General features: G+C 45.2%; 1 protein-coding gene across 1 annotated transcript in view; it reads right to left on the bottom strand.

Annotated features, from left to right (window-relative positions):
* Positions 1–22,124, bottom strand: part of LOC144783216 (uncharacterized) — a 70,834-nt gene that overhangs the window by 27,680 nt on the left and 21,030 nt on the right. Inside the window, exon 3 of the mRNA XM_078662308.1 lies at positions 16,957–17,331. Within this exon, the coding sequence (XP_078518434.1) occupies positions 16,957–17,331 (375 nt within the window). The remainder of the gene's footprint in view (positions 1–16,956; positions 17,332–22,124) is intronic.

The raw sequence follows: 22,124 nt of genomic DNA, 5'->3' as shown, positions 1-22,124 counted from the left end.
AAGTAATCAATTAAAATTATTTACCAATTATATTTTAATTAATTACCAATTATTATTTAAGTAACAATTAATTCTAAATAATTAACAATGAATTAATTAACATATTTAATTAATTATAATTAAATTACTTCCCACCCTATTCCCCTATAAACCCACCACCCGCTACAGAAAATAATTTAATAAAATTAACATATTTATAAATTAATCAATTTTAATTAATTACCAATTGTATTTTAATTAATAACCAATTATTAATTATTTACAAATTATTTCTAAATAAATATCAGTAAATAAATAAACTTAATTCCCACCCTATTCCCCTATAAACCCACAGCCCGCTTCAGAAAATAAATTACCAAAATTAAAATATTTATCAATTAATAAATTATAATTAATTACTAATTATATTTTAATTAATTACCAATTAATAATTATTTAACAATTAATTCTAAATAAATATCAATACATAAATTAACATATTTAATTAATTATAATTAAATTACTTATTCCCCTATAAACCCACAGCCCGCTTCAGAAAATAAATTACCAAAATTAAAATATTTATCAATTAATAAATTATAATTAATTACCAATTATATTTTAATTAATTACCAATTAATAATTATTTAACAATTAATTCTAAATAAATATCAATACATAAATTAACATATTTAATTAATTATAATTAAATTACTTCCCACCCTATTCCCCTATAAACCCACAACCCGCTACAGAATAATATTACACAAAAAATTAAAAATATTATTAACTTACCTTAAATTGGATATTTTTGTTGTCTATATTATGTCTAGTCGATATTATGTCCATTCTATATTTTTGATTCGATATTATGTCCATTCTATTCGATATACATTATGTCTAGTCGATATTTTGTCCATTCTATATTTTTTACTCGATATTCTGTCCAGTCGAAATAAACAACTCGATATTATGACTGCCCACCGCTGGAGACAGCTACCACTTACACTCTTAGGTCGAGCGGCCATGTACAAAATGATTATTCTCCCCAAATTTCTATACGCCCTACAGAACGAATACTATTTACTCCCGGAGACGCTGCTGCATAAAATCCACTCGGATCTTAAGGCCTTTCTTTGGCTAGGTAAACAACCCAGAATAGCACTGACCACTCTCCAAAGGCACCAATATAGTGGAGGAATCTCACTCCTGAACCTAGAAGCCTACTACTGGGCGGAACACATGACCCCAATTAATGAATGGCTACATACCCAGGCAGACCATCCCACATATGCCCTAGAACGACATAAACTGTCCCCACACAATATACTGTATTACTTATACGGAGGCTCTGTACGGAAGCCACTGCTTCTAGCGACCGTTATTACATTACGTGCATGGAACAAGGCCACGAAACGTACAGGCTGGGAGAAGACACCCACCCGGCAGACGCCACTATGGCACTGCAAGTGGCTAACTAAACTTCATAAATCTAAAGGGATTTAAACGGTGGGACGACATTTGAATCTCCACTATAGGAGACGTGATCGCTAAGGGGGAATTGAAATCCTTTCAGGCCCTGAAGTCAGAGTTTGGGCTCCAACACTCACAGCTCTTCAAATACACTCAGCTGCGCCATGCTTGGAGGGCACAAAACATACACTTATCGGGGCTTCCAGAATATGCACCATTGGAGGGTAGGCTCCTGCAAGAACAGATTCAGGGGAAGGCGGTCTCACTCACCTACAAAACCTTAACCAACAATATGCTAGGGGATCTGGCGAAACTTAGAAATACTTGGGAAGGTGAGGTGGGAGCACTTGATGACCTAGATTGGGACATAGTGTTAATGCATCCTCGAGAGGTGGCGATTAAGTCTAGGCTCCGCCTCATCCAATACAATGTGCTTCACAGAACCTATTATGATAGGGTGAGACTCCATAAAATGGGAAAAATAGAGGACGCTAGATGCCTCCGATGCTGCAGAGAAGACGGAGATTTCTATCACATACTATGGACATTTGATGTGATTCAAACCTACTGGAACCACATCTTTATGGAACTGAGGGAGATACTGGAGGTTCCGCTTGCACAGGAGCCCAACTAGGAATGACTAATGACGTGGACCTACCGCGCCCTCTCCTAATCTTCCTGGTTTTGGCCTTAGTGGTAGCCAAAAGAGACATAGCGAAACACTGGGGGTCACCGACTCCGGAGTTGGAGGAGTGGAGAAGAGGACTGGACCTTTACATGGCTGCCGAGAGAGTGACCTATAAATCTAGAGGGTGTCCTAGGAAGTTTCGAAAGGTTTGGTCCAGGTGGGGACACTACCATGGTCTGGATGGGGGGCTGGGAGAGAGATGAGCTCATTACCTGCCTACAAGCCCACACGGGCGCCGGAGGGAGGGCCTGGGAGGAGACGCTGAGAGATACCTGTTCATCGGATAGAGGGACACTGCACCTGTATGATATGAAACGTAACAGCAAAGTACGATTGTGGAGGAGCGGGAGAGGGAGTAGGGGGTTGAAGGTTGCTAATTACATGACTGTACTGTTGAGTTATGAACAAAATGCAAATAAAAATATTAAAAAAAAAAGATAAATTCCCAAAATAGGCTTAATGCTGAGCAGATGCAAAGACAACAACAGTGTCAGCTCCTGCAAGTCCACGATGAAAACGATGATCATCCTGCCGTAGCTTCATGATGAAGAGATGATGAGGGGTGTAATACCAGTCGTTAATACATTGAAATGATGCACCCTAATACGGGATACATTAAAATATGAATGACACAACAGATTGCTAAAGCGATCGTCTGCACATGTTACTTCCATGTTAAGCTGAATACTCCCCTAATGAAACCAAACAACGTTTCCAAAACTGCCTGGTACAAGTTGAGGAATGGATGACCATCAATCACCTTCAACTAAATGTCAGTAAGTCAGAAATTCGGCTTTTTGGCAAAGCGGCAGAACATTGGACAGATGACTGGTGGCCAACCAATCTGGGCATCTGCCCAGTAACAAAGGATTCAACCCGTAATCTGGGCTTCTTGTTGGATAATAAATTGTCAATGAATAGTCAAATAAATAACATCATTGGTACTTGCTTCGGACGAATGCGGAGTTTGAGAAAAATCTTTAAATGGATCCCTGTTGTGGCCCGAAAACCCCTAGTCCAAGGTCTAATAATAAATAGGATGGACTATGGGAACGCACTTTTGTCTTCTATAAATGAACACCATCTGAGGAGGCTTCAGGTTCTCCAGAATACTGCAGCCCGGTTTGTTCTTAACCTTCCACGAAGAACCTCAGCTGCTGCCTGTTTTAAAAGTCTACATTGGTTGCCGATAAAAAAGCGTATCCTTTTTAAAATGTTATGCCTGGTCCACAGATAACTGTATAATAAGGGTCCCAAATATTGGACCAAAAAACTCAGATGGTATCAGCCACAAAGGAAACTTAGATCCGGAAACGAACTCCTACTGACCCCTTTAAGAATACGCACTTCCAGAAACGGCGGCCGAGCATTTTCGTTTCTGGCTCCGGCTGCATGGAACAAAATGCCTTTCCACCTTCGTAATTCCCCTGATCATGGCTGCTTTCGCAAGGGACTAAAGACTTGGCTCTTTGCAAATTAACTGTGTCATCAACATCAGAGACTGCTGCTAGCGCCATGAGACTCCAAGGATGTGATTTGTGCGCTATATAAATGCCCCTGACTTGACTTGACTTGACTTATTAGTCCTCGCCTGAAACAGGTTGTCCACCTGATTATGAGATGACAAATAAATTGACTTGTAGATCAGCTCAATATTTTTCTTAAATAGAGAATTCCTAAAAAGGTTGAGGCACTGGTTGTCCATTTGACTCAAGTCCTCTTCCTTGACCCTAGAGATAAAATGCAGCATCTGCAAATATCTAAAGTTCAAGTTCAAGTTCAAAAATTTGTATAGCGCACTACTCACCCAGAGGGTCTCAAGGCGCTTGGGGGAGGGGGGTACCTTACTTAAAGAAGACCCACAGATAAACACAAAGCACACAATATTGTAGCACAGAAACAATCGTAAGTAGCACTAAAGAAGACTGTTGACGGAAGAGGAACCTATTGCTGTAGATTACTGTGAGAAGTTGGACTGGTATATGATGTCCACCAATTAAAGGGGGCACCTTGCACCAGTCCAAACAACCCTCATGGTGATTTAAGAGGTCAAAGATAACCTTAGAAAGCTATCTAGGTGATAGCTGTGGAGAGCAGCCTTCAGGCTTAGTCTTGAAGGAATGTTAAGGAGCTTGTTTTACAAGAATGCAACCTTATTGTATTGGTAAATGAAAGGAGAACCACACAGTAGTTATAAAAATATGTATTTATTATTATAACACACCTTAAATACCTCACAGTATCCGCTACCCACAGATAAACACAAAGCACACAATATTGTAGCACAGAAACAATCGTAAGTAGCATTAATACACAGTGGGCTCCAGGGGGAGACCAAACCATATACTAAAATAGTGGTATAAGAACCACGACTCGAGTCAAAATAGTGTCTAGAAGTTGTCGAATCACTGGGACCCCAAGGAACCACCCAAGGTTGCGGTTGCAGTTTTAAAGTTTAAAGACCCTTCCCAGTGGATTACAAAGAAACCATTTAGAACATAGAAGGGTGGAAAGTCACCCCACCCGTGGATACTGGAGTACCAGAGTTACCTTTCCCAGGGAAGCTGTGTGCATAGGGCTGAAGTGGCATCGGAAACCGTTGTCGATCTCAATGGAAGCCTTCAAAGAAATGCCACTGCTGGAAAGAAGAAAAGTGTTCGGTGGAACCCACTGGTGGAATCTTGATGGAAGGAACCTGAAAGCAGGGAGGACAGAGTTTGGGTCACTCAGGAGTGACCACGGGCTCGGTAGACGAATGCCCACCGATGTCGGGTGCTTCAGGTGTGATGATGGAGACCTTGACTGTGCAGCCACGGGGACCAGGAGATGTTAAGGATAACCAGGAGCCAGACACAAGCTGCCCCACAAAGGATGTCGAGTGCTGAGGGGTCGGTGTCTGGAGGGAGCACCAACAATCCTTGGCAGCAGCAACCTACAAAGAAGGTTGAGTAAGGTTATGGTCTGGCCCAGCAAAGACGAGGAGACTCACCACAGCAAGGGGAGTCAGGAAAGGCCTAGAGCAACTAGGAGAGCCCAAGAAAAGCAGTGTTGCCCCTCAATTGGACCCACTGGCCGGAGGCACAGGAGTTGCAAGGAAACCTCTAGCAGTTTCACAAAGTAACAGCTTGCAGGGCACAGAGTGCGTGGAGGCCTAAGTCCTTTATACGAAATGGCGGAGAGGTTGGGGCTATCGATAACCCAATGCACTTAGTTGGGTAATGCCAACAAGCATATGCACTTGCAAAAGTACGACGTGCACAGGGGTTCTGGTTATGCGGTCCCCACGAGGGATACTGGCCTCACACTTTGTGAGAGGGCAGCTCAACCTCAAGGAACATAGGAACCCACCTCCTGTGTTGCAGGAGCCCTTGAAGTCCGCAGGAGCTCAGAATCAGCAGACTGGTCAGTTGCATTGCGGTGCCTGCGAATGCAGGGGAGTGACTCCTTCATCACAAGGGAGATATTTCAGTTGTCCTTGATGCTCCCCAGGTCCTGCACGGAGCCTGTATGGTATACAGGCACAGACGATGCTTTGGACGGAGAGGGAGACAAAGTCGGGCCCAGTCAACATCCAGTGAAGTCCAGAGTGTCCAGAAGAATGAAGTTCAGTGGTTTTTGGTTCAGAATCTTGTCCAAGTCAAACCTAGGATTCTACAGCCAGGTAAGGCCTTAAGTACCCATGGGAGAGGGAGGGTCAGGACAGTGGGGAGGATACTCCCCTGTCCAGTTTCGCGCCAGAGCAGGAGCCAACGGCTCCCTGGACTGGTTTGAACTGAGCTATGCACAGGGACACCAAATGTGCCCCTCGTGCAGACTTTCAGCCACTTTGGAAGGGCACCCACCCAGTCCCAATACACTAAATCCTATCTGGGAGGTGGCCACCCCTCCCTGTGACAGGATGCCTATTGTCCTGCCTTCCCCTGCTCGAGCTTGGCTCAGCAGCAGGAGGGCAGAAATGTGTCTCTGGTTGGCAGCAACCAATTTGTGCTGTCTGGGTCGAGAAGGCTAGCACCAGGAAGACAAGAGACCCCACGAAGCTCACTTCAGAAGGGTGGAATCATACCTCACACACCTGTTACCAGTGTGGATGTATGATTCCATGGTATCTGATACCAAACACAACATATTTTTTTTTTTAACTGTTTATTATTGAAGTTGTGCACAGAGCATACAATCATAAATCACAGTCCCACCAATTCGTATCCCATATGATTATGACACTTCTAATACCCAAACGCTACCTTCCCGATCCTAACAATCCCACCACCCTCTCTACCCCCACCCCCCCCTTGTCAGTGTGCCTCCGCGTTCCTGGGTCAACTTGGCAATTCCAACCATGTACCAGTAGACGATACTCCTCTTCTGCTCATGTGCCTAGAAGTCCGGGAGAATTACCCATTGCAACAGAAACCCTCCACTCCTGGACAGAGTTCCAGACACCTACGCGATCAATACCTATCATGCATCCGGGCTCCCCCTCTAACCCTCCCCTCCCGCTGCGTCGGCCCTCACCTCCCCTTGCCCCGCATCCCCCTCCCGATTCGCCATCCCTCCAGTCGCTTCACTATCATCTCCCTCCAAGAGTGATTGCAAATCTGTTACTAGCGCGTTCCACGCCCTGGCAGTATCTAGCGCCTTATCGTTAGCCATACGCCTAGCTAGCTGCAGAACACAACATATTTTGTTGCAGCCGTTTTCGAGATAGCATTTTACGCGAGCATATAATGCACCTCTACCTATTTTTTCTGGCTGCGTCACCGACAACCCTGGAGAATGGTCTCCGAAGGGTGCAGGGGTGCTCTGCTCATGCAGGTGCACCTTCTCACGTAAAACCCAGCACCCTGCTTTCAGGATTGTCAAGGCCTGCTAGAGTGGTGACTGATAGGTTTTAAGGGTAGTGACCTATAGCTATAGTAAACCTATATCTTTCGTAAGTGGTGCATGCACCATCTTACACAGGCTGCAATGGCAGGCCTGTAGTTCCATTTTGCATGGCCACTCATGGGTGGCATAATACATGCTTCAGCCCATGGGAGGCCTCTGGGGTACCAATTCCCTGGGTACATGTGTACCATATACTAGGGACTGACAAGGGTACCCCAGTATCTAATCTGGAGTGTACCTAAGTACATGGCATAATATTTTAGGGAGAACACCGACAGACTGGGGTCCTGATTAACAGAATCCCAGTCAGACTGGACAAAAACCAGCAGAACACCTGGCAAAAAGTGGGGGTGACCATGCAGTCAGATCCTACCTTCCTACAATTACCAAATGAGGAGAAAGCCACGCCCTCAAATAGTTGGCCAAAAGTCAGGAGATTAGCCTTTCCCCAGGTCTCCCTGAAACCTCCTTGAATGCAATTGGGAAAGTTGGGGTTACAGCCCAAATATGTGAGCTGATTGAATGGAGCAGTGCCGGGGAATAATCTCTTGAAAGATCCCCAAATTGTTATATCCTGAGTTAGGTCCATGTAGATAAGCAGCTTATTTCTTACATTGTCCCCACAAATAACATTTCCAGCTGTGACAGTTTGCACACATTTGCACACACTACAATTTTGGATTTGTTTCTATGAAACTAAACTTGTTTTTATATCTAGCTTTGCACAACATTATGACAACACCCTGAACATCATGTACAAGGTCTTGTTTCACACTATAAACAAATGTCATCACTATTTTTATCCACAGGGTGACAGGGCTATCTATATATATCCATAAAATCACTAATCTATACGTACATCGCAAGGATGCTTTCTATTATAAAAGATGAGCATCCCGATAGATTAGCAGAGGAGGTACTTCTGCTGACACAGAGGGTCCTTGCATGCTGAGAAATCACCACGCAGCGGTCTGACATCTTGAGAGGGGTGTCCAGTTCGTGACCAAGACGGGGTTCTTCACTCTATCTCATCAAGTAATGGGGTTCAATCGTCCCTTGGGAGATTCTTGGCTCTACACCTACAGACACTCTGGGTATACTTAGAGGAAGGTCCCGCATAGTAGGAGTGTGCTAGATTACTGTCTTGTTTATATGCCTGCATAAATACATTGTTTTAGCTCCATGATAGAACTATATCTACTATTTACGCTTTTGGTGCTTGGAATCACGTTTATCTGCTTCTACCTACTAATCACTGCAGCAGACATATTTTATACAAGAATAATGTTGGTTCAATAAATAATATTGAAAACGCCCCACTGTGTATTCTCTGTATAATTCTCTGAGAATAAGTGAACAGGAGTGACAGAGCGAAAGGTTCTGTACTGTTTCCAGGATCCTTGAGGGGTCGGGCTTGTCATATTCAGTGGTTGCCAGGAAACCATTTGCTCCCTGGTGGGTTAGGGGGGCCTTTGGGGGCACTGTGAGCTAGCTGGTCTATAGGCCAACATGTCCTGCGGGGTGTTCGGATTCAGTCTTGACACCAGGCCCTTAGTTTATGTTGTCCAAACAATGCGCAGGTTCTATGGATTGGTAAGAACTACATGACATGGCACCGCCAATGTTGGTTTAGGATCTTATTTAACTTTCAAATCTGAGTCATTTGGTTGTGCTTTCTCAGGGACCCCTACTCACATTTAAACAGAAGGCGTCTTTAGTAGGAAGGGAAACAGATCCACCTCAGCTGAGTAGGTATACCCTATGTATTGGCTATAGGTTAAATCAAGCTTGGAGAATTAAAGGTTTCAACATTGTGCATACCATATCTTTATAAGATTTTAGCTAAAATACTACTGCTCCAACAATGACCGATCACACAGGTGAGGACATTGAAGAACAGATAGGTGGACTAAATATTTCTGGAAATTGTAGACAGGCAGTTATCATGAAATTATTACAACATGGCCTCCCGGCAACAGGTGGAGAGGTTACCTTTGTGGCTGGGGCACACAAAGCATTCAGAACAGAGGTAATCTATTCTAGGGTTAAGTGCCAGCCTGCAGATGCACACACATGGTTATTTCATGAATACATTGAAGATGAACCATACTGATGAGTTTCCCATACATGACTGAGAAGTCCCATTAACTTACCAAGAGCAAATTAATTGGTTAAAGGTGCCCTACCCCATACTACAGGACAGAGTCTCAACTAGAGCCAAATTGTGGGGAGAGGGCTAAGATTTTTATGGGGGGGGCTGATTCTTCAAGCAAAAGACAGAGTGGAGCTGCACGGGCTCTAAAAAGGGGTAAAAAACATCAAAGCCTCATTAATAAGCAAAAGGTATTTTAAAGACCTGTGAAGTAATGGGGGGCGGCTGTGTGTGCGCCCGGGAAGCTGTCTCATCCCAGGCTGCCACACACGACGGGGGGGGGAGGGGCGGGGGGGGCTGAAGCCCTTTGAGTCTAATGGGCGTTGCGCGACTGCCACAGGACATGTGAGACTCGGTCCGCCCAGCAGAGAAGGAGCGACTTGACCAGTCTTAGCATCATACAAAATGCATCCCGACATTGCTACCTTAACAGCAGCAGGAATGTGTAAACGTTACAGAGATCTAGTAAACATTTACAGAAATCTTACACAATACGTAATGAGAACATTTACGGTCCAACCTGCTGGGCTGCTCAGGCTACACAACCATACATGGCTACTACAGGTATTAGCCCCAAACACTATTTGCCATTATGGGAAACGGGTTTTGCCCAAGCATCAGCCATTATGTTGAGTAACATAAAATGGGAGGAAGCAGCAGTGGCTATACACCAACGCCTGAAGGGAAGTCACTACTGAACAACAGGAGGAAGAATTGCCTAAGATTATCGAAGATACATATGCCTCACTTGGCAGAGATATTCTGGGAGCCTGTAATCCCCTGAGACCCCGTGGTTGAGAAGGTAGAACTCTAAGACCTTACCGATCAGTACAGACACAAACAGGCTTGTGTTTTATGGGCAAAACCCTGTTTATTCACACTAGTTGAGACCACGTAATACAGCCAGCAATAAGTCAGTGGGCTACACTCCTCTTTGTCCAACCGTCCTCTGCACGAATGCCGGTCCCGGCATTCCCCAACAGAGGACACCGTGCTAAGAAGTGGCCGGCAATGCCACTCGAGTTAGAGGGTGAGAACACCGCGTCCTGGTTAATTCGTCCTACGCATTGATGTCGGTCCCGACACCATCCAACGGAGGGCAACGTAAAGTATAGAAAAGTAAAAGGTTCTTAGCCAGCTCTGATTCTTCAAGCGTGACCGGAAAACAAAGATAAACTGTATGTCTAATCCCACTTGTTCGGTAACCCTCGAACGGGGATAGAGGGTCTTGGTTTGCCTAGGCGCTGGTTCAGTGCGCTCGATAACCCTCGAGCGGGGACTGAAGCTCAGCTGGCCCCTTAGGGCATGTATTCAAACGTCTTGAAAACCCTCGAGCGGGGACTGGGTTTGAAGCGTTGCTTCGCGCTATGCTTAGCGCTCGATACCCTCGAGCGGGGACTGGGGTTAGAAGCGTAGCTTCGCGCTATACTTAGCGCTCGATACCCTCAAGCGGGGACTGGCGTCGGGGACAAAGCTTCGCGCAGTTCTAAGCGCTCGAAACCCTCGAGCGGGGACTGGCGTCTGGGACAAGGCTTCGCGCAGTTCAAGTGCGTGTATCACTTTGTTGCAGGGACAAGGTCAAGTGCGCTGTTGTCTCGGCAAGGAGACGTTCCTCGGGTCTGGGGCTCACCTCTGTTGTTGCACAGCGTCAACTGTGTTCCCGGAATATCCGACGTCTGCCTCGGCTCCTTCGGTCGGCTTTATGCCATTACTTCCGCCTGGTTGCTATGCGCCGCGCACAGGATGCTGGGAAATGTAGTTCCCGGCGTGTTGGCTCCGGGGCTTGTAGTTCGGGAGGGTCCTGGCTGCGCTGTCGATCCGAGTACACCGTTCTGTGTCTTAACAGAGCTAGACCTGGGACACCAATAGGTAAGAGTAGTTCTGAAAAGGATGATTCAAAGCAAGCATCCAATTCTTCAAAGAAGAAATGGGATAATAAACGAAAAAATAAACAAAGGAAAACCCAGTCACGTGGTGGGTCTCCTCAACAGGAATACACCGAAAAAAATACAATTTGAGAAACTGTGACAATATTAGAAAACCGGACAGGTATCAAGATACTGATACTTGTTCATCTAGTTCCTTTCAGGAGATATCCGAAAAGTGTTCAGAGAGAGACGGATGGTCAGAATACAGATCGGAAGATCGAGTCAAGCCTAACAGGGAGACGCCGCACTTCAGACTACATCAGGAAGACAAACAAAAGTCTTCAGAACCTCAATTTAAGAAGAAGAAGGTAGTGGGGACTCAAATAGAAGGGCCCAAGCTACTGAGGACTCTGCTTCTGAACGGGGAATCAGCAGTGACTATGCTGGACAGCGTGGCAGAAGTCACAATAGCTCGCCAGAACCTGATGGATTATCTGGGGGTAGTAGCGCTGAGTGAACCTATCACGGTGGAAACACTTGATGTGAGGGTAAGTGTCCCACGGATGTATGACGTTACAACGCATACTTTTACTCCGCATACCATTACAACGCGGTATTTACAACGAATACCGTTACAACGCATAGCGCTTTGGGGTGCTGGATAGTGGTAAGTATAATTTACTATTCTAACTCCAGTCCCCGTGGACCCTAGGGAAGGTGTTGGATAGTAAATTAAACTTACCTCTTATCCTAGAGCGCCCCCCAGCGCAATGCGTTGTAATGTCATGCGTTGTAATGCCCGCGTTGTAATGGTAGTGCGGAGTAAAAGTTGCGTTGTAACGGGTGTATACCGTGTCCCACATCGTTTATATGAAATAATGCTCCAAATAGAGGGGGGCTTACCCAGGAAGGTAAAGGGTCTCTTTGGGAGAACCTGACCTATGATTACGATATGCTTTTGGCCGAAAAGTATTAGCCACCTGAGTTCGTGATGGATTGCCTAATGGGAGAAGAAGTTATTTTACCTGCTTTCTCCAACCTCATACCAGAATCCGTTTCACATGCGCAGGAGTGGGCATTAGCGTTAGCTCCTGCACTTTACCGCAATCATGTTGGTTGGGATGATGAGTCACCCCATCACGAAATCCCATTAAAATTAATTCTTCAACCGCAGAGACAATACCCGATTAAACATGAGGCAAAGAAACAAGTCAGGGAGATTCTAGATCAACTTGAATACCAGGTCGTGATTGAGAATTGCACCTCACCTATGAATAATACCTCGTTTCCCGTAATAAAACCCGATAATTCATATCATCTAGTCTTAATTATAGAAATGTAAACACATCCGCACGGGGCGTGGCCAGGCTGAGCACCAAGATAGCCACTCGACTGTGAAGCTCCTGAACCACTGTCATATAGATGCAGCCTCTCGTCGCTCCACCAGCTTCCTTGCGGCTATAACGGAGCGTGGAGCAGCCCCTTGAGATGAGTTATGGCCTGAGCTGCTTGGGGGCTGGCAAGGTGCAGTGAGTGAGCGGCTGCGGCCCGCGCTGCTTGCGGCCCGACGCGGCCCTCAGAGGCCCCGCGATGACAGTGGTCAAGAGTAAGCCTGTGCGCGGGCCGCGTTCATGCAACTGATACCCACTTATATACTTCACAAAGCACTCCTACAGGTAGCACACTTACTGAGTACCTAGCTGAGGTGGCAATGGTTTGGCTTGACAAAGGACAGCACCAATTTCTGGCCGCGACCATTACTGCAAACGAAATCTCGCAAGCCATTGATGACCTAGATGGTACCCTCGCCCCGGGCACTGATGGACTGATATGTGTATTCTATAAATCCTACAAGACCCTATTAGTTCCCCATTTGCTGGAAGTATATGTGGAGGCCTTAGAGGAGGGATCACTCCCCCTACCATGTGAAAGGCAGAAGTTACACTTCTACTTAAGCCCAACAAGCCTCCTCATGGCTCCTCAAGGCCCTTATCCTTGTTGACTATAACATTTTAGCTAAACTCCTTGCCACTCGCCTCACCGTACTGGTGAATAAGATAGTTTGCCCATTCCAGGCTGTCTTTGTCCCGAGCCGATCCACGTTGGTTAATCTCTGTGCAATTTTTGCGGTTATTAACCAATTCAATCCTGAACTTGCTGCTGCAGCTATCTTATTGGACGCTGAAAAAGCGTTTGACTCGCTGGAATGGTCCTTTCTATGTGCCACATTACGGAAACTGGGAGTGCCCACAAGCTTCTCTAATCCTGTTCGCCTCCTCTATACGAACCAGAGGGCCCGGCTCCGAGTAAATGGCGATCAAACTGATCAGTTCCCGCTCCCGCACGGCACTCAACAGTGGTGACCTTTATCGCATCTTCTATTTACCATTGCTATGGACCCACTCGCACAACATCTGCAAGAGTGACATTTACAGCGTGGGCTAAGATTTCACCGTGGACCACTGATGGCCTCGTTCTAAGCTGACAATGTGATGTTATTCGCCTGAGACCCCAAAACTAATCTCCCGCCTTTACTTTACACGATCTGGTATGCTGGTGCTCTGATCCCGCCGATACCAGGGTGTTTTCTTGCATCGAAGTGCTCTGGAGGTTATCCGTATTAACTACGGGTCCGCAATTGTTAGACTATCGACACAAATTGATCGGTGGATTAAACTCCCTCTCTCGATTGCCGGCAGAATTGCCATCCTTAAAATGGTAGTCCTGCCCCACTTTCTATACCTATTCCTTAATACCTCCATAGCCCTCATGACTAAATGTTTTGATACATTCTGCAGTTTGCTTATTAGATTGGTCTGGGCTGGCAAACAGACGTGAATTCGTTGGCGGACCTTGACTATGCCGTACCAGTGTGGGGGATGTGGAGTTCCTGACTTTTACTTATATTAACTGATTGCGCAAGTACATTTTACATACTACTGGTACTACCCCCAATGCTAGGCTGCAGTATCTGAAGCCAGAGTGGTCACAGGCTTGCCCCTGTTCACTCTCCTCTATTATATCCCGCAGCTTACCTAGGACACCAACTGAAATACAAACATTGCAAACCACATACTAGGCCTGGGTCAAGTACAACGATATCTAAATGCTGACCTTCTGTGCTCCCCACATATACCGTTGCTGGATAATCCTTGGCTACCTCCAACAACAGAAACACTCACCAAACGAACTTTACTCTTGTATGGACTACAAACTATAGATGACCTCTTTCAGGACTCCCAGCTGCGCACTGTTGAGGACTTAACAGCAGGGCGTGCAGTGTCCTACATGGACACGTTTATTTTTCATAGCTTGCAGAACTCAATACGTGCCACACTCTCATTTCCCCATAGGGAACCGATATAATTCCCCCCACTTACATTAGTTATCACATGAACTAGTGATACCCACCTAGTTTCCCGGCTCTATCCTTTATCCTTGTCACTCCAACCAGCGGTAGAGGTGGGGACCCAGGCGGCATGGGAAAGAGACTTGGAATGCCCTTTGCTCGACCAGACGTGGCTTTATTGCTGCGAGCAAACACGGTGTATCTCTAGCAATCAACAGCATAAATTGTTGCATTTTAAATATTTACACAGAGCATATATCACGCTGCACCTGCTGGCAAAGATGGATCCCACTAAATCACATAAGTGTTCCAGATGTGCAATGGAACGAGCCGATTTCTTGCACTTGGCATGGAACTGCTCACCCACATTGGCATACTGGGAGGAGATCTTTCGCCATTTATCCCGGATGTTTGAATCTAAACTACATCCGACCCCATTGCTGACCTTGTTGGGGTATGTCAAACCTTTACAGGCGGGAGTGAGGCAATTCACTGACATTGCTCTGCTTCTTGCTAAGAGGCAGCTCTCGCTACATAGGTGACCCATGCTTTCAACGGTGAAGACTTGGATTAATCACTTAATCTACTGTGACACTACTAGTGATACATATACCACATTACAACCACCTGCCTCATGACCCAAGAACATATGACAGCCAATGCAGGTTTATTTATTCTTTATCCTGAGGAGTTTAAGTGATTGTACTGTGACAGAACTAAGCCCCGTTAGAATACACATATACAGGCAATGCATACTTGGTCCTCATTCAATTTATGTCCCCATGTGCCTACTGAGGGGTCAATAGAGGCTCCTTTCTGGTATGATTAAATGTTGACGTAGTGGACGATGTAGACATATGGCTTAGATCTTTGATCTTACATTTCAATTTCTCCTAGTGGTATTACAAATGTAACTGGTGCCACTCGACCAATTTTTTATGGATGTATGGATGTGTTCATTGCCACTTGTTAGGTACTCTATGTACTGACGCTGCATATGCTGGTGCTATTATTATGTCATTTATGTTAGCCCTGTATTCTTTCTTTTCCTCTTTTTTTCTTTGTTTTTTTCTGGTCCCTGACCAGTTGGAGTTTAGTCGCTGTTGGGAAAATGTAATAAATTAAATAAATAAATAAACACATTCACATGCACATTTGCTGTACAGAATGCACACAGTGCCACACTGATTAATAACATTGTGCGGAAAAAATACAAAACACAAGACATCTCAAATTGATTTTTCTGCCACAATATAGCGCCTGGGAACAGATATTTGACAGTATTCTCGGCGCTAGGCTCTCAATGCCAATTGTGTCATATAAGAATAGCCCCAGATTGTTTTCAGCCAGGGTAGCAAAGTTACTTCAAAATTTTGATAAGGAGGCATTGTCTCATGTAGATGTCATTGCGAAAGTAGTGAACAACCACAAAGTCCAAACTTTGGGTGGATTCAAAAACCTCAATGGTTTACACATCAAATGTACACATCTCTGCACTGGTAGATATACCACTCTGTTGATCTATGTACGTTTTTCTGAATCACAATCACGCAATCTTAGCTCACAAATGACTTTTATTCTTTTCTAAATTCGACATAGGTGCACATAATAATGTGTCTCGGGCCGAGGAAGAGGTCAGACAGATATAGAACCACTTTCAATTTCCGACTCCTTTGTATGTCCTCTTGAAAAGATATAAGTGAGTATAGGGAAAAGCATTACTGAAAAATAAACTCCAATGGATTTGGTCTCCCAACTGTTTCTAAAAGTATTGTCTATTGAATTGATTTTTTTAAATAGTTCATTACATTAATATTTATTCATTTATTTATTTGGACAATTTCTCTTAGCGCATGACCATCACTTCAGAGCACTGGACATGCAGAATATGGATGCAGATTGAAGAAACCAAAACAAGTCAATGAATATTCATGAAAAATTGAGGTACTTTAAACCTGCAGTGATTAAGGAGGTTCAGGTGTATAGACGGTGGGCTATGCAAGCAAACAACAACTCCTATGTGAAACAACCAGTATCTAAAGTAGAAATAAAGGTGCAGGGCAGAGTAGGTTTTCCCTATCCATCATGGCTTCCTTACAGCCTCCTTCTTCCTGTAGATATTTCTGGCTTACAGCGGTAAAAGACATTTTGGAGTTGTGTCTCTTTACCGTACATTTCCTCTTTAATACTTTCCTGATGTTTAGGCTTCTAACTCTTGGCTATCAGTCCTTCCCTTCCAGGTTGTTGGGCACTTCTTGCTACCTTTCTTGCTGTATATGATTAGCTAATTCCAGCCGTGTCATTTTCGTGGGTTACGTGCAACCCTTCTTTGGCTATTTCAGTCCAGCAAATTCAACCCAGATAGTCTAGTCTCTATTCTGCTAATCTGGTCTAGCATTTATTAATAATGAAAGGCTACAGAGAGAACAGGACCAGACAACTGTTTTGACATCCCCAATTTTTTAATGTCAGGTGACTTTTTCTGTCTTGCGCTATATGGTAAATCTTTCCAGAGTGTGCCTTCTGTCAATCAATCAGTGAATTTGTAAAGCGAACTACTTACCCGTGAGGGTCTCAAGGCGCTGAAGAGGGGGGGGGGGTGCTGCTACTGCTCGAAGAGCCAGGTCTTGAGGCACCTTCTGAAGGTGAGCAGGTCCTCGGTCTGCCGTAGATGGGTGGGGAGGGTGTTCCAGGTCTTGGCGGTGAGGAAGGAGGGATCTGCCGCCGTCGGTCGTTCGTTGGATGCGCGGGAGGGCGGCAAGGGCGTGGCTGGCGGAACGGAGCTGGCGGGCGGGGGTGTAGAAGTTGAGTTTGTCGTTCAGGTAGGCTGGTCCGGTGTTGTGGAATGCTTTGTGTAATCTGTTACAGTAAGGATAGATGGTATTCCTTCTGCAAATGAGGGACTTATGCACAAGAACGAATTCCCTTGATGCAAAACCTGAAAAAAAATAGACTTTGTTGTAAGGGTCTTTGCCCTTTAGGGCTAAACTGACATTTCTGGAGACTACAGGTGTTAACCAGAACCCAGAAATCAACAACCATTGCATGTTCACCCAGTGGTGCCTGAACTTGATTTTTCAGAGTGTGTGTGCTACCATCAATGTTACATCACTGTTCTCATAGGCATTCTGAAAAATCCAAGCATCATACAAAGAGCAAGTGTCACAAATGAGCCACGCACATTCAGAAAGAGAGTGGTAAGGGTGTGGTATGTAGCTAGTAGTGCATTTTGGAGCACACTCTCACAAATGTATTACTAAATCATGGCGTGGTAGCACATTGTCATTTACAGGCAGCACATTTTCCATTGAATTGAAGACTACATTTGCACAAACAAACAGATTTTCTGATAAAACAATAAAGCACACAAATGATAATGGAAATAGGGTTTCAACAAATATTTGTCATTTGCGCATCCACAGGTAAAGTTTCTTGATTTCTTTTGATCATATTAAAATCTTTGCTCCATCACACTTCATAATTTCAAAAAAGCGCTTTATTTGTGCTTTCGTAACTGTTTATTTATTTCGGAATATTTGTACAGTTCATTCATTGGTATTTACATTTTGTTGTGTGTTAATATAAAACGACCTCCCACAGCCTTTTTCTTTCACACCAGCAAGATTATCACATATTTCCCTTTACATAATCTTATCCTATGGTGTTCAGAGAAAGAAAAGTAAACACCAACCTCCAAGGTACAGGAATAAGCAGCAATTTGTCAGAAGACTAGCCTGACATTTGACCTCTGCCTTTCACCCACTGCAATTGTGACGAGATAAAAACTAAATTTAAAGTCATCCTTAATGTTCATTCACCCTCGGAATTACAGCATGGTTATTTTGGGGGAGCTGCAGTATTTCCCTCACCCCCCTCCATAATTCAAACACCTATGTGTACACCCAATGGTCACTGTTGTTCATTGTAGTGTCTACCCCCGCAGGGACATATTTTTGGCAGGAAGGGGCGTGACTTAACCCTTTACAAGCTTGCATCGTTTGGGGGTCTAGCGCCTATTCCGCGTGTGAAAGGGAGCATGCACGGTTGCTGCCCCCGCCATTACTATTCTATATTTGTACGGTAAGCGTGCTCTGCTTTTGCACATGTAGCACCACTACTGTGTGGTACCTGTTCTGTGTATATGAGGAAACCCCACACTGCTGCCCAGTGCTTTAAATGGGCCGGTACTCATGACTCATCAGTACTCATCGGTACTCAGTACCGCTGCTTTTTCATCCTTTTGAGTACCAGCACTTTTCCTCGAACAAGGAGAGCACCGGTACTCCTGGGGGGTCTGGGTTGGAGTAAGGCAGCACTCCCTACATCAATCCACTCAGGCCGTGGCAGCACCTTCAACAGACACTGCACATGGTGGGAACATGGGCTGTGCTGTCAAGATAGCTCCTGATCACCAGCTCTTGTCACCAAAACACAGCGTGTGAACTCTGGAAGTCATCTGAGGAGGGGTGTGGCTGCAGGCTGATTGGTTTATAAGTTGATCTTCTACAGTGGAGGGAGAGAGGTGTCTGTAAAACCTAATCGTTGGGGGATGGGACACATTGTTCAGGGCTGTGTCAATATGCCATGGACAGAACAAAAGAAAGTTTATGATTGCTTTCATCATCTCTAACCCACGCTTCACAACTGCTATTTACATGTGTAAATAATACGGATTCTCGTTACCAAACTTGCTGGTCCCTTTTTTATTGACTTTGGACGGAAGAGAAAGTAGGTATAGTGAAAAATGTGAACAGTGATGTTTGCAGCCAGTGCTAAACCACCTGAACTTAGATGCTACACAGATGTACATGGCTGTATTTTTATCAAAAGTCAATAAATATAATGCAGGGCTAGATATGTGTGTGTTAATCACACTCGTAGTTGCAATTTATTGTACACTGTGATTGGACGCCAAAAGCAGGAAAGCAAAAATCTGTCATCAATTTTGTGATTCCACGTGTTCATCGGTACAAGTTATTTTGGTACCAGTACAGGAAACATATTTAATCTGTAATTATTATCTGAATAAACACATGTGGTATCGCCTTAAGTACTGCAAAGTAACACCAACAAAAGATTATAAAGCAATTTGAATAATCCAACATGTTTTTTCATCATGGGGGCTGTGTTACAGGTCAAGATGTTTATGTTTAATTACACAAAGTGCAATCAGATCCCATGGTAGATACCTTATTGTTTCTGATTTCACATCTGCAGCATGTTTACTCGGTCTACTCCTCCCTTTCAACCACACAAAATGAAGATTGAAAGGCTAAGCCAGCAACAGCAATATAGTTAGTGTCTTTGTGCCAACATTTCTCATCCTGTGGCAGCAAGAGACAGAGAATATGCTGCTCACTAAAGTTATACAAAGTATGTCCCTTGAAAAGCAACTCTGGTTTACAGTTTGACAGAAACAGCGACTAGTGCCGACAAATAACTGCGCATTTACTGATGGTAAGAAACAGGAAGCCTAGGGCTTTCTCTTAAGTAAGTAAGCTCGGGGCATCATAAGCACCAATAAAGTGGAAACTCTAGCAAGTGCATTAACCACCAGACACATCTGTGTACATTCTAACCAAACTTCAATTCACCATAAAATTGCATTGAGAATCATTGTGCCTGCTGGAGAGCCAGCATGCAACAAGCACATAAGAGTTGTTTTTTTAATGTAGATAGCTCAGTTGACTACTGTGTTTGTTGTGTTGATCTTTTTTTTTTACCTACAGGTCACAAGGTAACATCCTTGTAATATAGCTTAGTGAGTTATGACCCTGAATCAAGGACCTGCATGCAAACAATAAGGCATATATTTAGGACCTCATTGTTTTGTTCCTCAATCTTTTCTTATTTAGAGGTTGCTAAAAAGGTTACTTTGGGTAGTAATAAAAATGTATTATTAAGTGCTAAATAAATGGTTATCAGTGTGATAATTAATGGAAAGATACATCCGACATTCTAATAATGCATGCAGATTCCTTGCATACCGAGAAGCTTGGCAAGGTGAAAAATTCAGCACCTGGGGGCGTGGCTTGGACGGCAATGTGGACGGTCGTCTGAGTCCGTCAGCTCCGCAGTCCAGAGGCCAACAACGGCGAATTTATACCAGCCAAACTTGACCGATCAAGCATCGGAAAATAGAACCCGACATCAGAACACCCAGGCAACGTAAAGAGCCGAGAAGATCACGGAGTAAGAAGCCGAGCTCTGAGAAATAGACCTTTACACCCTCCGGCTGTAAGAAGGGGGAACAGGATACAAGATGGCACCCAATGGCCAGCAGCGGGAGACATAGCCCAGACACCTCAAGCGACGGAGAAGGTAGAAGGTGAGCTGCCCTAAAAACCCCCGCGCTGCACTATCCCGAAGGGCTCCCCACACGCGAGTGTGCACTGGTGTGCTACAGCACAACGGAGAGAAGCAAATCGATAAGAGAGACTCTGCACCTTTCGCTACACTGCGCCTGCATCGAGAAAGGGGGAGAGGAAGAGCACAGCGGCGCCAAGATACCCCCCCCAGGAGAAAATAACTAAGTTACCAGGCACCACAATAATACCTACCCAGGGGGGCACCCAAGCGAAAGTGAAACCATTTTGTGCGCAAGAGCGCCGCCATTACCGGAAGGGACAATCGGACGAAAACAAAGCAACAGGAAACAGGAAGCGGAAACAGAGGGCAAGTGAGGAGCTTGCAAAAGTCGTGGAAACAGCGCAGCACCCCCGCAAAAAAACCCGACTAACGCAGAGGGGTGAAGGAGAGAACCGTGAAAGGGGGGGAAAGAGGCGCCTAGATCGGAAAGGGGAAAAAGGCGACACCCTCCGCCCCGAGCCCGACGCCGCCGGAGCAGTCAGACGAACGCTCCATATTAGGCACCACCACACACGGGAGGAAGCGCAGACGAGAGTCGAACATCGGGCGCTACAGCGCAGCACAGCGCAAGACACAGCGACCGCAAGCCAACAAACACGCCACGCGGGTACAGCGCCACAGCCAGAACGCAGCAGAGTTTGAAGAGGCCCAACGGCAGGAAGGCATACAGGGGCGGCAGAAAGCGCGGGCGAAACTGAACACCACCACAGCGACCCAGGAGGGAGCCAAGGCCTAGACACCTATCTAAGGCACTAATAAGCAGGCGCTGTAAGGCAGGAACAAAGCACAACGCATACACCGGCGAGGGGCAGCAAGGAGATCCTGCAAGAACAGAGCACAAAAGGCACAAACAGCTCCAGAACGCGGCAATGAACGAGACAAAGCACGCGCTGGCAGGGGCAAAATCAAAAACCAGAACCAGGGACATCAGAGAACCCAGCAGATACAGAACGCATAACGCAATCCAGGCACCAAGGGTAGAACCAGCCAAGGCCCTAACATCAATCCAAAAAGAAGGAAGATCGAGCATTTTCCAGACAAGGAGAAGCAGCGGCGCGATGTCAGGGCAAGAGGGGAAAACTGCCAATGACCAGAAAAAGCCCAGGAAAGACAGCGCGGAGTCATTAATGAAGCTGAAAAATGAAACGATCACTCTAGAGACAATCCTTAAAAGGGTCACCGAAGGCAATGCTTTGGCAAAGGAAGCAAAGCTCACAATAGACAATATGCAGCTGGAACTAGCAGCGATAAGAGCAGACCTGCACAGTACCAACATAAGAATAGAAGCCGCAGAAGGGCGCATAAGCGACATTGAGGATGTAACCATTACAAACAATAAGGCCCTAGCGGATTGTTCAAAAA

The sequence above is a fragment of the Lissotriton helveticus genome, chromosome 9 (genome assembly GCF_964261635.1).
Source record: "Lissotriton helveticus chromosome 9, aLisHel1.1, whole genome shotgun sequence".
NCBI classification, from domain to species: domain Eukaryota; kingdom Metazoa; phylum Chordata; class Amphibia; order Caudata; family Salamandridae; genus Lissotriton; species Lissotriton helveticus.
This window is presented reverse-complemented; position numbering and strand designations above follow the sequence as displayed.